This window comes from Anser cygnoides, chromosome 7 (assembly GCF_040182565.1).
Source record: "Anser cygnoides isolate HZ-2024a breed goose chromosome 7, Taihu_goose_T2T_genome, whole genome shotgun sequence".
NCBI lineage: Eukaryota > Metazoa > Chordata > Aves > Anseriformes > Anatidae > Anser > Anser cygnoides.
In genome coordinates this window covers 8,854,778-8,871,213 of record NC_089879.1, presented here as the reverse complement: position 1 = coordinate 8,871,213, position 16,436 = coordinate 8,854,778, and the positions used below count along the sequence as shown (strand labels likewise).

Genomic DNA, 16,436 nt, shown 5'->3' with positions numbered 1-16,436 from the left:
ATTAGTGATCCCATTATCTACTTGTCTAAAAATGTACATAAACAGGCACATACCTGAATTTTTGTGGCCGCTTTCACTCACCTCCACGAGATTAATTAACTACAAGTTACTTAAACATCGTTAGGCAAGGAATTCCACTGAACTACTTAAGTCTTACTAACCCACAAATTGGTTGACCACTTCTATTTGTTAGTAGAGATTTAAATCCTCGCATTTTTGCATATCGACCAGTCTAACTCACAGGACTTACTGATGAATCGAAGCAAGTCAGACTTTGGATCCCCAAGGACGGCTGGTACTGACTCTTAGCTAGAAAGTGATCCAAGCCTGCACAAAGCATTGCTCCATTCCAGCATGGGTTCTATGACTACAAAATGCTTAACCAATGTTGGCCTTTTTACCAATTTGCAAGTATGAAAATAATTGCTTTAAAAAATAAGGTGGTTGTGAACAGCTCTGTCCAGGAACAAGGAGACACAGGCATTGCTGGTCAGAGATGCGGGACTCCTTGCCTGGCACCATTTGCAGAGAAGCTGTTGCTTCCTCCCTGTCTGACTCCTTCTTCCCTGCTTAGTGCTGAGAAATCTTTCCAGTCTAACAAGGACCCACACATCAATGTTAGAGTTTTCAAGTGTGCAACAACAACCAACTTGAGCAGGAAAGCGCGTTTAGGAACTTGCTTCTCTTACCTCCAGCCTGGTTCTGTCTACATCTTTTAGTATTTTATTTCGCCCTCTGTTGGTCACCATGAGCATTTCATATGGAAAAATCTGTTAACAATGTATAAAAATGGGAAAAAGAGATGTATTTACATTCGAAAACAGAAAGAACACAATGTGTCTTATTTTCATAACCACACAAACATTTGTTTTCTTTTTCAACGGAAATTGCAGCATTTCATTTTTAAAGATGCATGAAAGGCCAGTCTGGATAGAGCAAGAACTTAATACCAAACTGCCTCATACTTCAGAGGCAATCTGTCCTTGTCCACACCAATAATTTTTATGGTGCATCAGTTGGCTTTGGTAACACAGAGTCCTCTCTAGTCAATATACTTTCTCATCTAGCAATGTATAATTTTTAGAGTTTATTAAGGTAAGTATATTTGGCACTCCTTGGTCTGGCTGATGGTTGCCAAAGTGTGGACAGCTCTAAGGAAACAGACAGAGGACTTTTAAAAGATGAACCACATGAGAGAGCATCTGAAAAAGCAGCAACTCTGAATAAGCAAGACATTCATTAGTGGGGGCCACTGCAATCAACAAAATTCATCACGATTTTCTTTGCCTATTTGGATAGTTAGAGAAATGAACAACTGCCTTCTGTGGTTGCTGGCTGTGCCACACATGCATGGATTAAAGGAGATGCTTTTGTAGACATACTTATCTTGCACACCTTCATCTCCTTCAGAAGAGTGTGTCCAGCACATCTCCCGTTACATTTCTCCTGATTTCCCTTTGCATTGCAAAGAATATCCAGAACTCACACAAATCAGTTGCTGCCCAGTAATTCCTGAATGCATAAATTATTCATTTTTTCTTTTACATGTATAGGTTCTTTATTTGAAGTAAAAATATTTACTGTCAGTGGGTCCCAAATCAGTCTGACCCAACAGAAACTACAGTCCTTAGAAAGGATTTCAGAAAACCCTGTGCCTTAAAATCAGTTTCTGGAATCATCTCATTTCAGTCTTTCATGTACACTTCCACATACATTTAGAATGACATTGGAGAGCTCATGTTTTGCCTGACAGAGCCTCCCTATAGCCCTTCTCATTGCATATTGCTGTAATGTAGGATAACAGCATTCCCAATGAGGTCCTCATCCAATCCCCACTGAAACCAGTGAAGTTCTTCCACAGACTTCAGTAGGAATTGGCTTTTACTGCTATTTTTACTGCTGGTCTTGTTCTACTGATTCAGATACTTGCTCCCTGAGTGAAACCACCAAAACTCTCTTAGGAGAAGCAGCTGTGCTATCATCAAACACCACTAATTCAATTATTTTAACAGAAGAAATTCAACCAAATCAGCTTTTGTGCAGTACTAAGCAATTAAGTTCATTCCGTTGTAAACAATTATCCCAATGAACTTTGCAGAAATATAATAAATAAGATTCAGGCATTGATGAACACACCACTGAGTTTATTGTAAGTAATAATAATTTAAGTAATGTGTGCTTACATACCAATTGTAAGATATGATTCTTAGGAGATTCTGACATTGTCACAAATGTACAATGAGACTATACTTTGAATTACATTGCTTACGTTTGATACTGGAAATGATTACCAGATACAGCATGAAAGGAAACTAAAACTTAACTCTTTATAATGTTTAAACAAACAGAGTTTAAGTCAAGGTCTAAGGTCATAAGTACATTTTATATTTAGGAATTCACAACAAGGTATGTTTCAATCCAGGGTGTCAGGATGCACAAATTCTGTCCTTTCCAATGAATCACTTGATAAGATTTGGTCTTTCTAAAGTTTACTGATTTTTACTTCCCAGGAGTTTCATGTTGACTTTGAGTTGGCTTTTTTTCACCCGATCAAGCTTCAATTAGTGTTGGATCATTGACATGAACAGAATTGCTGTCAATTAGCTCCAGGTCTGGCATAACCTTTTCAAACGTCAACAGAAAGTGACCTGTTATCTCACGAAAATTCCCACAAATTTTATCACTAGTAATATGACAGAATTTGTTACCCAAAACAACTTTCCAAATAACTGGGTGCATCAAGAGAAGTGGTGGCTGTAAGAATTGCTATTGCACTGAAAGAGAAATTATTTGGAATAAAAAGCAGTATCTCAGAAGTCAGGGATGTCCCCAGGGTCTTATTTATATAATATATAAAAACACTCGTTAATGTACATTGCACTAGAGTCTCAGCTTATAAAGCTAAAGTTATTGCCTTGTACAATTTGTCTAGAGGTCACTTGGAAGCACAAGTAGTAATCTGGTTTGCAAAAAGAGTTCCTCACTTAACTGCATAAATGCTAATCCTTGTAACTTTGGCAAAATCATGATTTTTCAGAAGGTTCACCAGCAACAGAGGCAGTTTCAAGACTTAAAACACAGGCCTGGTTGAAGCCTCTCCATTGTTTATGTTCATTTTTGATTCAGACATCTCTAAACATAGCAGCAAAAGCACTTTAATTTATAACTTAACTCACATTCAGCTGATATTGCCTCTTTTTCCCAGCAAATCTCCTAATATTTTTTTATATAGGGAATTCAACACTATTTAAGGTGTCAGGCTAATGGTGCTGACAGCTGAAGATAGATCCCAAAAGATACATAGATACCTAGCTTCCAATTCAAAACTGAGATCCATGTCTTTTATTGAATCAAGGCAGCCTCAACCACGTGTTGTGAGCCACAGTATTGTGTCACTTTTCAAACTTAACAGATCTGCGACTTTGCAGTCAAGTTTGGTCTACTATTTTGGCTACTGAAAGCTTGACAGAGAACTAGCTTTTGAGCACTTTCAGTATCTTCATTTTGTCTCTGGAGAAGCCTCCTTTACCCAGAAAGGGCACTTTGGCTGCCCTCAGCCTGAGTACTAACACCTAAAACAGGCAAAGTCCAGAACAAAGGGAAAGGTTTAGCACATAAGGAGAAGGGACTGAGGTGAGGCAAAGAAAAACAAGGGGACTAAGACATTTCCTGTATTTTATCTGCATTTCACAGTCAAATCTTCATTGCCTTGAAGAAAAGTGAATAACATCTGCACTTGCCTTTGGCTCCAACATGTTAGGCATAGATACTCCTCTGTCCATTCTCATTCCAGGGACATGACCATCCGGAAGGGACTGCATCAGATACAGGTATACATCAGACACGTAGGTTACACACACAGAGGGTAAAGGCACTCAAGCAGCGGTGAAAACAAAGGTGAATTTGCACTGAGACTTCCTTCGCACCTTAATGCTGACTCTTACCATACAGGACATTGCTCTTTTCTCACTCTTCTGAGGCATCCTTCCACCCCCTCTGCCACCACATTTTCTGTCACTAAGGCTGGCGATAGCTGCCCACTGAGACTAAATACACCACAGCCCGGGTGGACCTGGGGTCTCTGAAAGAGTGGTAAGTCTTTCCCAGCCCCAATGATCAGTTAAGGTTCTTTGGAACAAATACACAGGAGCATTAATTTAGATCCCACCCAACAGCATACATAAGCACTCTTACGCTTCTGGACTGTCCTTTCTGTCATTTACTGTATCAGCCAAGGTATTTTTTTGTCTCTACAATGGAAAATTTTGACTATGAACACAAGTGGGGATAGGGTTCTGGTAAAAGGGTGCTATTTTGACACAGGTACTGTTCCTAATAAAATTACATTTTGAGCATAATACACAAAGAACTCCCTTCTCTTCCCATAAGCTTGTTTTCTTTCCAATCATCATGGTTTTGATACAGTAGTAAAAAAATATATCCAAACAATTAAATCCCTTCTTAAATTGTCACTTCATATTGTGATTGTGCTGAGGAGCCAGCCAGACAAACTATTCTGGAAAAAATCCTGCAGATAGGATTTGGGGTAAAAGGGCTGGTTCTTGCAAGTACATATCTTACTAGCTCATCTGTGACAGCAGCACTGTAGAAAGCTATTTATCAGCCATCTTGTCTGGAGAGCAAATTTCAGGGCAAAAATAAGGATTTCAAGGCTCCTGGTATGGAAGAAAATTGCCTCCAGAGGAGAATTTCTACCTGTCTCTGGGGCTGGTATTAGAGAGGCTGGAAATAAATTTGCCCTTAGCCATCCAAAGAGAGCTACAGCAGATAACTTGTATTTCAACAGACAATGGGTTTAACAGAACAAGTCACAGAACTGGTCTGAGCCTTCTTAACCCAGTTCTGGGGAGGTACAAGGAGGAACCTGAGGTTGTGCCTGTTTTTTATTGATAAGAGTCTACATTGGTGATTATGCTTAAACATGCAGGTAAATCAAAGCTAATGTCTTAAGAACCCCTTTCCTGTAGCAGAAATTCAGACTTCAACAAGAAAGTAGATGCTTTTAATTCCGTTGTCAGTTGATTGATGAAAATCCATACTCTACCTGGAAATCTGAAAAGCAAAAGAGAAATTTCATCGGCTGTAGAGTGTGGAAGAGGAGGAATCAGTCACAATTTACCAGATAATCCTAGTGTCTTGTGATCTGCCTGATCTTTTCAAAATCCCACCTGATTCAGCAAACCTCCCTACTTTTAGTCTTAATTTGTGAAGAGTAAAACACTCCAGACACCGCAGACTGCTTCATTTCAAGTGGGATCCTCAGTCAGTAAAATCAAGTCACTTTGGAAATATTGAGACACACAGAACCATAATCAGGTTCTCACCCCCAAGCTCAAACTGTTTCAAAACATTAAGTCTCATAAAGTTCCATAACTTTCATAAATATTAATTGAAAATCTATTAGGCAAGGACTGATATCACATCTATCTTAAAGTCACAATGAAAATTACGAGCAGCAACTGGGATTAGAAGCTATTATCCTTCTTACTTCACTGCGGCACACTCTGTGCAGTGGATGGCAATTTTCAGAAGAGAACATGGTAGCAGAACTCAGTACAAATTCCAATTACAGATTACCTGCTTTCCATGTATACCAGTGCTAAAGCAGTCACTTGGCATAAACAGGGGTCAGATCTACGTAGCAGATTTAGCAAAATAAACCCAAACCTTTTAACTCAAATTCTGCAAGTACACATTAACTGTCAAGTTTACCGGAGAAATGTACTCAGCAAATACAATGCTACCACATCCACAACCTTAAAATAAAATAGCAGAAATGATCAAAGATCATAATACATTCCCTGTAAGGAAGAGGCGTGTAAAAAGGCCCCTCAGTCTTACCTCTAACACCACCACTCACATCCCCATAACTGTTGTACTGACCAAAATCTGTAGACACCGGCTGTAACAGGAAAAGAGGGACATGCACATAAATTCACAGTTTGTGACCTCACCAGTGTGGTGCTATATGGGGAGTAACAAATTGTTTAAAGCTTATCTTTCCTCAACCTTTATAAGCTTTCTTGCATTACTTTCTTGCATTTTTAACACTGAAGTTTGCGGGGAGGGAAATTAGGTTTTAGTTCAGATGTTCTTATAGGAAAGCTTGATCAAACTGAAAATCCACTACATTTAATAGGGAAATAAATACCATAGATGATTAAAGCCACCTTTTGCTTCTCAGAATCACCATCTCCTTACCCTGTGAAGTCCATTTTTTCCATAGCCAGGAAGAGAAGAGGTTTTGGAGGCTGAAGCATGGGCTGTCGAAGGAGGAAGAAAAAAAAAACATTTTACTGGGAAAATTCCACGAAAACTCAAAACCAAGGACATCTGAGAAATCAACTAGCAGAAAAAAAAACAGTTAGAAACACTGAATGTACACATAACCAACTGAGATATACTGACTTTAAGAGAGTAACATCTCAGCACCAGACTCATCACAAACTTCCATACGTTCTGCAAGTTAGACGTAGCATTATCATGTCATGGTGCCAGGCTCAAAATCAAAGTGGTCTCCACTGAGCTGAAATTAATGCTCAAGGATTAGACAAGAGAGTAAAACAAATTTTTAGACCTTAGATAGATGAAATATTGTCATGTATCTTTAATAGTTTCTTTAGTTAATGCAGCCCTTTCAGACAAGATTCTTCATATAAAAATGATTTTGATTTTTTTAAATATTTTTGTCACAGAAGGACAGGGGCATGGAACTTGAAGCATTCTTGTTGCCAGCAATAAGCAGCTTTGGGAGAGGTACCATCGACTCCACAAAAGGCAAATGTTGACTGCATTGATTATCACTGTGAAGAGAGATGAACTCATCTCCAATAAAGTAGTTCTCTAACCTGTGCTATCATTAATAAAAAAATCATAAGCTCTGAAGTGACCAGGTAGACTCTGGACCTGTAAACATTACAAGTATTGAGGGAGAGCCACAGACTCTCTCTCCTAAACCATAAATAGAGGCAATGCACTTATACAATAGGGAACATGAAGAAATCTTAGTTTGCTTGGCAGCAGTCATTTTGTCCCATCTTGGCTTGAAGTCTAGCTGCTGTGCTACAACAACCTGTGGATGAAGGGTGAAATAAAACCCCAAAAGCTAATCTCTGGAGCTCTGCGGTAGCCACTAATGTATATCAAAGTGTGCAAAAAGGCCAAAAGCTGATTTTTTTTTTTTTCTCTGCAACACAATACACCCAATCAAAATGTCAGCCACTACTGAAATACCACCTGTGTTTAGAATATGCAGCTCCATTAGTAAATGTTGCTGACCTTCTGTCCCTGAGAGGAGAAACTAAAGGGTGATTGCAACCACCAATTTAAGCAAAATGTGTTATTGTAATTTAATAATCCTGTTACCAGTATGTGTGTGAGGTAACAGTTACTGAAGCTCGTTCTTTATCTATTTTAGGAAATTTCTCTCCCCAAAATGGCCTCAGAATTCTCAGCCTCGCATTTCTTCTAGTTTAAAAAAAAATGATCAAAAGAACATAACACAACAACAACAACAACACAAACAATCCCGCAAATACCCAACTATGACTCCTGCCCTCACCCGCCACTCTTTTCATGGGAGAATACCACATATCAGGCAGTCTCCCAGTGGTCTCTCTTCTGGGAAACCACTGAATATGTGCCTTTATGGTGTTCATTATTCACTATTCATTGGTAGCTTCAATGCCTACATGAATTACCTGGAGAATCATAACGACTGGCAGAAAGGGATGACCTCTCCTTTTCCATCTCTTCTTTCAGTATCAATTGTCCAAGACCAGAGTTAAGCTAAAAATGGCAATTAAAAAAATACATGAATAAAATAAAGCTAGTTGAGGTATCAAAAATTGCTTACAGAAAGAAAAGGAGCAGTTTTTGTATGGTGTTCAGAAACAGTATGAAGACAAGGTTATAATAACCTTCATGAGCTGCTCCTCCTGCAGTTGCCGGCGTCTCTGCAGCTCCTCGTCGTCTTCCTCTCTTCCACTTGACCTGCGTCTCATGTCAGCTCCTGCTTCCATAAAACCACAGTACAGACAGCTTTGTGTATCCATTCTACTGCAGCTTGAAATTTCAGTGCTAGTTCAATGTATTCATCAGTTTGATTTACTGAATAAACAAAGCAATGTTTTCCTGCAGACTCAAGTTATTCAAAATTTGCCCTTAACAAAACTCACTCAGATAGCCTGCCCTATGGCTAACAGCTTCTTATAAAATTAACAAGAAGTTAAACTGCACATGGGCTCCCAGCCAAGCAACGGTCCTGAATAAAAAACTGAAGAATTAAAGTAATAGGGAAAAGGAGCTCAGATTGCTAGTTCTGGAAACATGGGGTTTAGTGTACCTGCAAGTGTACCAGCGGCTAAAAAAACAATGTCTGATTTGCATTTATAATTATCTAGACTCAGAAAAGTGAATTTCACATAACATTTCAAGTGGAAAATTAAACTTCATAAATCTCCTGAATAGACTCTCATATTTGGAATGAGTATCCCATAATTTCTAGTATAAAATAAATTAATTAATCCTTTGGATAAAGCTAAAATGAATTTAGATTTACTAAACCACTTCTACACAGGTTTTCTGCATTTTAGTTTCTTGATCTTTATTGGTTAATCTTTATCGTCTTGAATATTCATAAGAAATGGGCTAATTTCCAGTTTGGACGCTAGGACACTTCAATGAATACACAGAGTATGACACTGCTGCATGCATTTAGCCAATTGTATTTTATTCTGCACAGGCTATTTCCTCATACAGCTATTCACCAATACAAACTCAGTGTTTTATTTGAATGAAGACTCAATTTTGCTACTAAAGTCTCTGAAGGTTTACATGAATGAAATGTTTTGTACAGCACTATTAAATTGATGCTAACATGGAGACAAAAAGTTATCAAGAAATTATATCTTTGTATTCAAATTATTTATTATTTCGTTTGGTGTCTCAGGCTTTTGCAAGACTTCAGTACAATAGCTGCATGACTTATTTCTTGACTGCTGAGCTCAGTCTAGCTCTGTAACTAAAATACCACACTCAGAAAATCAGGTAACAAGCCTAAAAAACTAGGGCTTGCGAGTTTGTTTTTCAGTGCTTAATGTCTTTTTATTTCTGAATAAAATACATCCATGAGCACATTTTTATCTGTATAAACAATCATGTTAATTTCTCAGATGTAACAAACAACGTACAAAGCAGTTTTACTGGGAAAAAAATATTAAAGTTATCATCCACAGCTAGGAGAGTGAACTGAGAGCCAAAATTTCCAACAAAGCCTCCCCCTCTGACACACAGCTTAATAATGGTGTAGTTATGACAAGCACCATCAGGAGAGGTTCAATGTAGATGTTAGCACTGTGACTGTGCTAACTGTGACTGTAATGTTGTAGTTACAACCCTACAAAAAGGACATTTTCAAGCAATTGCCACTGCATATGCAGCCCCTTTGACTGGTCATCGAGCTCTCCCACGTTATGACACCTCTCACGTTATGACACCTCTCACAGCACTTCCACGAAAATCCCATTGTGAGAATAACCATACTCTCCTTTTCAGAAAGGAGGTTATGAAATAGGCAAGACCTTCACTGTTTCTGACTTGACTTCATAAATCAGCCAGGCTAGATAACTTTTGTACTGTGTTACATGAGGGTCAACAAAATCAAAAGAAAAAATACATTAAAAAAAAAGTTTAAAAATGATCATGTGCATGATTTAAATAAAAGTAAATAAGGTGCCTGCAATGCGACAACAAAGAAGAAAAATACACAGTCTATAGAAACAGTAAATCTGGAAAAAATAGGACTGTTTTAGTCTATTAATTGCTTCACTGCAGTACTTGCATGAAAACAGTCATGTGGTTGGAAGCGATGACACTGTGTGTGGAATATTCGCCATTAGCTTAGGACTAAAAGCTTAAATAGACAATAACTGAAAGAAGTCAGGCTTGTGTGATACATGATACTGTTATTACGTTACTATATGGGAATTCACATCCGTTGTCTACAGTTAGTATCCGTGTGATCAATTAAAATGTCCTTTTGCAAGACCTCCTCTACTCACTCCTATTCAACAGTTATAAATACCCAGACATCCGGAGGTCTCACCAGAACAACTGCGCTTTGTGGAGAACACCTGGACTGGAAACAACCCTCCCTACCTGTTTTTACACCTACTTTGCTTATCAGTACCTTTTAGTCTACATCACTTACATCATTTCTTTGGCATACCTATGGCTGCAAGGGAGGGAGGACCTGGCCAGTGGTCCGTCTCAATCTTTGGTATCTCGTTGGGTGCTGGTGCGTGAGCTGCTGGGAACTTGGAGGACTTGATGATATCCTCGGAGGACTTGCTCTGTGCTGCCAAAGCAGCTGCATCTAGATGGCAATCAGGGAACTTAGCTATGTAGTAATCTTTATCAATATAAAGGTCTTCCATATTTCGGCAAAATTTTATACTTTACAAGAAGGCCATTTTCAAAACTAAACATTTTCATGTTTTGCCTTTCTAATTGTAATTTGAAGCAACGTAATGATTTCCTCTTGCCAACAGATTCAAATCAAACCTTCTCATCCCACATCCCTACCCCCAAAATAACCCCAAGTCAGCTTGGGATTTTAATAGGGTTGCAGAGCGTTAGAATGATAGGCAAGAGTGAGAAAATTTAAGCCAACAGTATTTGCCAATATCTCCTAAAGACAGCTGATTAATAACGAAGATGAAACCAGATTTATGCACTGGTTTGTCTTCCCTCTAGGGTAAGAAAACAAATAGTTCAGAAAGACAACATAAATTTTAACTGTACTGATGCTAATTATTTCCTATGTTTCCGTGACAAACTGCAAAACAAACGTTAAAAAAATCTGAAACAAATATGTTTATTTAACCACTCTATCTCTTCTCCTGCATGTACTTGCTTATTAGCATGCAGTAGCAGTAAAAAAGAGATGCAAATTTATTTATTAACTACTAAACTCCATTTAGATCAACTTGGCAGGGAAAGGCACTTGCAATGAAATGAACCTCACCATTAACATACCTTAGCAGTGGCACATGCATTTAAGATTCCAGCCTAAGCCAAAGTCTCTTAAAAGCATGTGAGGATGTGCATTATGGATTTCACTTCTTGACATTAAATGTGTATATATATATATGTATGCATATACATATACACACACTTTATATATATACATATATATAAATTCAATAGAATTTAGTTTGCATTTAAAACAACCTTAACTACCTCTTATCCACGAACTGTTAGTCCAAATCACCCTTCTCTTATATGAAGCTATTATATCAGAAGGAAAGATTCTGGATTTTTTTTTCCCCTTTTTCTTTTTAAAGGGAAAGATATCTGTTATAGAAATGAAGCACTTTGTTACTAATCCAACACACTCAGAGTAGTTCAGGAAAATCAGTATTAGGTATCATTGGGAATTCTGAGAATTTTATGATTGGAAAACTAAGCATAATTACAGGTATGGAGAAATCTGGTCAGAGTTTACAAAAGCATGACTTCAAACAGTACTTACGTATTAGATTTGGTGATGTCAGTGGTTAAACATTCACATGTTAATGGGAGATGAGGAGATACATTAAAACCATAAAAATAAACAAAAGTAATGTTAAGACTTCTAAAATGATCACATGGTTTGAAAACTTAAAAAAGAAAGAGGAAAGAAACCTGATGTAAAACTTCAGCTGTGCTATTTGCAGTGCTCATTCCTGCCTACAGAATGGATTTCCTGGGCTTTCTTAATCATCTCAGCTCAACAGCTCTCAGCCAACTGTTCATCTGAACCCTGTAGTACTGCTAATTTGCTACTTAACTCAAATAAGTTTCATTGGTTAAGGGGTCTGCAAAGGGTTGCAGAGTCTTTAAAGAGTAGAGTCATCTGTCTTTCATCACATCACATAGAAATGTCCTATTTAAAGTTTTCTGTTCACAGCAAAAGGGAATAGAGAACACATTCAAGGTCCCTTGCTCTGGAGTATTACAGAAGACCAAGGCAGTTGGCTTCTGCCATCATTGTTATTTCAGACTTGCTAAAAAAACATCTACTCTGAAAAGATAAGAGTACTAATGCTGTTGTCCAACTCAGAATCCAAACACTGGAACAGCAAATACACTGTACTACCAGAGCAGTTTCCTAGGGCTTGAGAATCAAATGAGCCCTGTCAATGATAAGTCACCTATATTGTTTTCAGTATTTAAAGATTCCTGTTTGAAGCCACAGTACATTTGGAGTTCCAGTCTGATAGTAACATCCCCATCACTGCTGTTGAAATAAATTGTACTTTGTCTGTTTAAAATAAACATAATCCATGAAGTTCCTGTCAGAAAACAGACTGTTGTTAATCCATTTTTCCACCATCAAAACCCGTATTCTGAAAATATAAACTTAAAGAAGTAAAATACAGAAAGGCATCACAACGCTATAAAGACAGCAAAATCCCAGTTAATGGCAATTTTGCCATTAATATCAATGTGGCCAAGATTTAAGCCATATGATCCAAATGAAACAACATGCGTTAAAACATAATCACTCAGCAGGACATGCAATAAAAGCTGTTTCAAGCTTGGACTACTGATTTTTGATGCTTGCAGCATAAACACTGAATACTTCTCACTATTCTGCATGCATTTCAATTGACAATCCAGCTCTGAAACAAAAAGAGAAAGATCATTTACCATGTTGTTTGTAGATTGGAGGTTTTCTGTAAATGTTGACACCTTGATCTGTGAAATTGAGAAAGAGAAAAATGTTAATATGAGAACTACTTCAGTTATAGTTGAAGTTAACCCCAACACTAAAACAGCAGACAGACCAAATCAAGGATGTAGCACAAGAAAAAGCCAGTATTACACAGAATCAGATTATCTGAAGAAAAGAAAAGAACAAGTGACAAGTCAAAGACATGTGGTATGAAGTCCTTTGGAGCTGATTCTGTAACATGTGGATGCATCCAAATCATGAACAATTCACTTCAAATATCCAGGAGATTATCAGTGTCACAGACATTAGGAAATGCAAACAAGCAAGAGATTTCCATGGTGAAGATACAAGCTATTTGGGGGAAACTACCCCAAATAACTTCTTGTGGAAAATTGTGCTTCAGCCATAACAGCTCAATTTTCTCTCCAGCTGACTGGTTGGACTGAGAAGAGGATAATGCAGCGAGCCTACAATTCACTTTAAAACCCAGAGAACAAAATAGCTGCCTCACACACTGTTTTGAACAGTCAACAGCTAGCTTCACTGAGTCAGTGCTAAGGGATATATTGCTAATCCTCAAACCACAAGGATAGACTTTAATATATATATATATTTATTTAAGGACCACCACATTGCATATTGCAATGTAAATCAGGAAAAAGTCACTTCCCGGAACCCTAATGGAGTAAATCTACAGCATGTCTAAAAGATAAAATATTTTTACAAACAGTGATCCAAGACAGAAGCTACATTGTTCTAAAGTACCCACCCACCTCAAACCAACACTTCATGTATTACAAATACAAGATCCCATTAAAGTGCTACAAATACACAGATCCCATTAAAGTGCTACAGGAGACAACCTCTGGCATTAAGGAAAACCAAGCAGAAATCTATGAAAATTAAGGTAAAACTTACTCTACGGAACCCTACCTCCTTGACTAAATAGGCCAATTCCTTGCACACAAAGACACTGAGGTATTTCATTCGTGTTCGTGATCTGTTAGGGCTACTTGAACAGCAAATGAGTATAGCTATTAAAGGGCAGTCACGCAGTACTTTTGTGCACGCCTGACCCAAAAAGCCATAAGGGGGCTGCAAACATGGCTCCTGGGGGGCTGCCGTGTGCCAGCTGAGCAGGACAGCTCTCCCACCGCACTGGGGTGTTTACTCGGCTGGGTAAGTCATGCAAGGGCACTTTAACCTGCACAAGTAAAAGCAGCCAGGTTAGCTTAGGCGGTTAAAACAGCCCACCTGGGCCAAGCCAGGTCATACTGCCTGAAAGGGAAGCTCACATCAGTGGTTTATCTGCCTGGTCTGAGGACGGGAGGCAGAGCAGTAACCTCTGCAGTGAAAAGGGACACTAGACTGAAGGGGACCTGAAGAATAACTGGATATAAGGCTTTCAGCTAGCACTGATACAGTCAGATAATGTGTGTCCACAACCCTACGGACATACACCCTCATCCCACCAAAAAGCAAGACAAGTGATCTCAGAGGCTGCAGCTCACTTCTAAATAGATATTGCCCTTTATAGAGAGGGCATCCTGATGCACACATGTCCTTGCAAATCTGCAGGGCTCTGTGAGGACACCATGCCACTGCACAAAACAAGTGAAATATCCTCAATTGGTTAAAATAAAAAAAATAAAAAATAAAATAAAAGGGAACAATAAACTGTTTGGTTCAAGACTGAAATAAGTCCCAACCATGACTATAGACGCAATGGCTCACTGGTCACTGGGAATCACAACCAACTTCCCCAAAGTCAGCAGAATTATGCTGGTGCAACTGAGAGAAAAATCAAGCCCTGCATAGCTTATATCCAGCTCACGGGCCATTAGTAGACCTCATACATGGTATTCTAACAGTGAAACACCTGACCAACAGAACAGAGAAAAATCACCAGAAACCCCCCTTTTCTGAAGGCACTACTCCTCCCAGCAAGCCCAGGAGCAGGCAGTCCCAAACCCTGCGTGTGCACCCCATGGCAAACAGCGTGAAACAATGGAGACAAGACAGGAGTTACAAAGGCTACATTCTACACTGTGACAGGACACCGAGACACATACAGTGCCAGCTCCTACCTGGAACATGGAAATGTTTAGGGGCCTGAGCGTAAGTTGGAGTGAGAGGGCGGCTGTCTGGCCGATAGGGGACAGGGGAGTTCCAACCGCTGGACGGCTCATTGCCTCCAATGAAAGAATGGAGAAAACAAAATAAGAAGAGGGAGAGCAACAAACAAAATAAAATAAAATAAATTTAAAAAGCAAGCCCAATCAAACCCAAACAAAATTGGTGGAATCAAAACCTCCAGGGAGAAAAGAAGTTTGAACCAAAAATATAAACACAAACAATAACAAGGTCTGGTAGCCCTGGTGACTTTTTTTTTTCCTCATTTTCCTGCAGAGACAAAGATTTGTGTTCAGGCTGGAGTTGAGGTTTTAGCAGCTCACACTCATTCTGACGGCATGCAGGCAGGAGCTGTGTGCTGGCAGCTGGTGATTAGATGGGCAATGTGGAAAAGAAGAATGGAAGGTTACTTGGCAATGGTTTAATACGGCAATTGACATTTGGAGTTAAAAGTCGCAGGCACAGAGCATAGTAGTTGATACGCAAACCCCAAATGAAACCAACTCCCAAGCAGGTAAAAGCAGATGCTGGCAGTTACTACAGTTCCCTAAACCAGAAGCGCAGAGAAGCTAGAGATGGAAAATAGCTGTTAGGTCACTTGGCCAACATTGAAATGCATACCTGTTCCTTACACACTCTTTCATTGGTTTATTCCTCCGATAGGAAGTTTTTGATATGGCAAAATAATTTGTAAAGCAATGCAGCCCATCTGGTGGCTGCACCTTAATCAATGGTGCCACCCCATTGTCTCTGTCAATGACGTATCTGGCTCCAGTGACAATACTTCATGACTGCTTATTCAGCAAATCTGAATCTACTGTCTTAAAACTTAAGTTCCGTTTGTATGGTTATTCTTACTAGGACTATTTCTTTGCTTCCTAACAACCCATCAGCCCTGAAAGCTCCCCAGTCAATGTGAGGGCTGCTGCTGAAACATAGTTTGATCCCCAAGCACCAAGACAGATTTCCCAACGCACAGCTGTGTGTTTTCCATAAAAGAACATTGCTGCCTTTTACTTTGTGCCTTTCTTCACAGTAACACAAACTCATACAAGCAAAACCTGTCCACCTGAGTGCTCAGTTTATATGGGTGTGGGTGACCACTAAGGTAAAAGGTAGGGGAGCATCAAACCCCTTCATTTTTTCAGGTATGCACCAGGGATTAAAAAACCTAGCAAAGCTGATTAATAAAGCAAGAAAAAAGAAACTAAACAAAACACCACCACCAAAATAAAATAGTAGACAAGTACAGGAAAGCTATGAAACACCAAAAAAAAAAATGCAGGCCTTCTTTCAGCTGCAGGTTTCCTATGCTCCATTAGACTACCCAAAACCTCAGGCTCAGCACACTTCTTATTTATACATTGGGGTGAGGAGTTTTCTTTCGCATCATTTCTCTTTCATCTGAGTGGTCATTTACCATCCTAAAGGGCACCAGAAATGGAAAAAATACTCTTAACACAGTTAGAGTTATGTCTCTGTGAGACACAGCCGTGTCTCACCTAGACCCAAATAGCTCACATCCATAACGTATGCTGGCTAATCTCCTAGCTGGTACACAGAT

General features: G+C 39.0%; 1 protein-coding gene across 12 annotated transcripts in view; it reads right to left on the bottom strand.

Moving 5' to 3' along the window:
* Positions 1 to 16,436, bottom strand: part of ABLIM1 (actin binding LIM protein 1) — a 192,048-nt gene that overhangs the window by 7,702 nt on the left and 167,910 nt on the right. For 5 of the 12 annotated variants that reach the window (XM_067000417.1, XM_067000418.1, XM_067000415.1 and 2 more), the window contains exons 13-20: positions 14,827 to 14,931; positions 12,715 to 12,762; positions 10,250 to 10,396; positions 7,941 to 8,035; positions 7,722 to 7,809; positions 6,223 to 6,284; positions 5,863 to 5,923; positions 3,819 to 5,073 (exon numbers count right to left, since the gene is read on the bottom strand). In XM_067000417.1, the coding sequence (XP_066856518.1) occupies positions 5,036 to 5,073; positions 5,863 to 5,923; positions 6,223 to 6,284; positions 7,722 to 7,809; positions 7,941 to 8,035; positions 10,250 to 10,396; positions 12,715 to 12,762; positions 14,827 to 14,931 (644 nt within the window). In that variant the 3' untranslated portion in view covers positions 3,819 to 5,035. The other 7 variants (XM_067000419.1, XM_048060488.2, XM_048060491.2 and 4 more) reach the window with 7 other exon arrangements.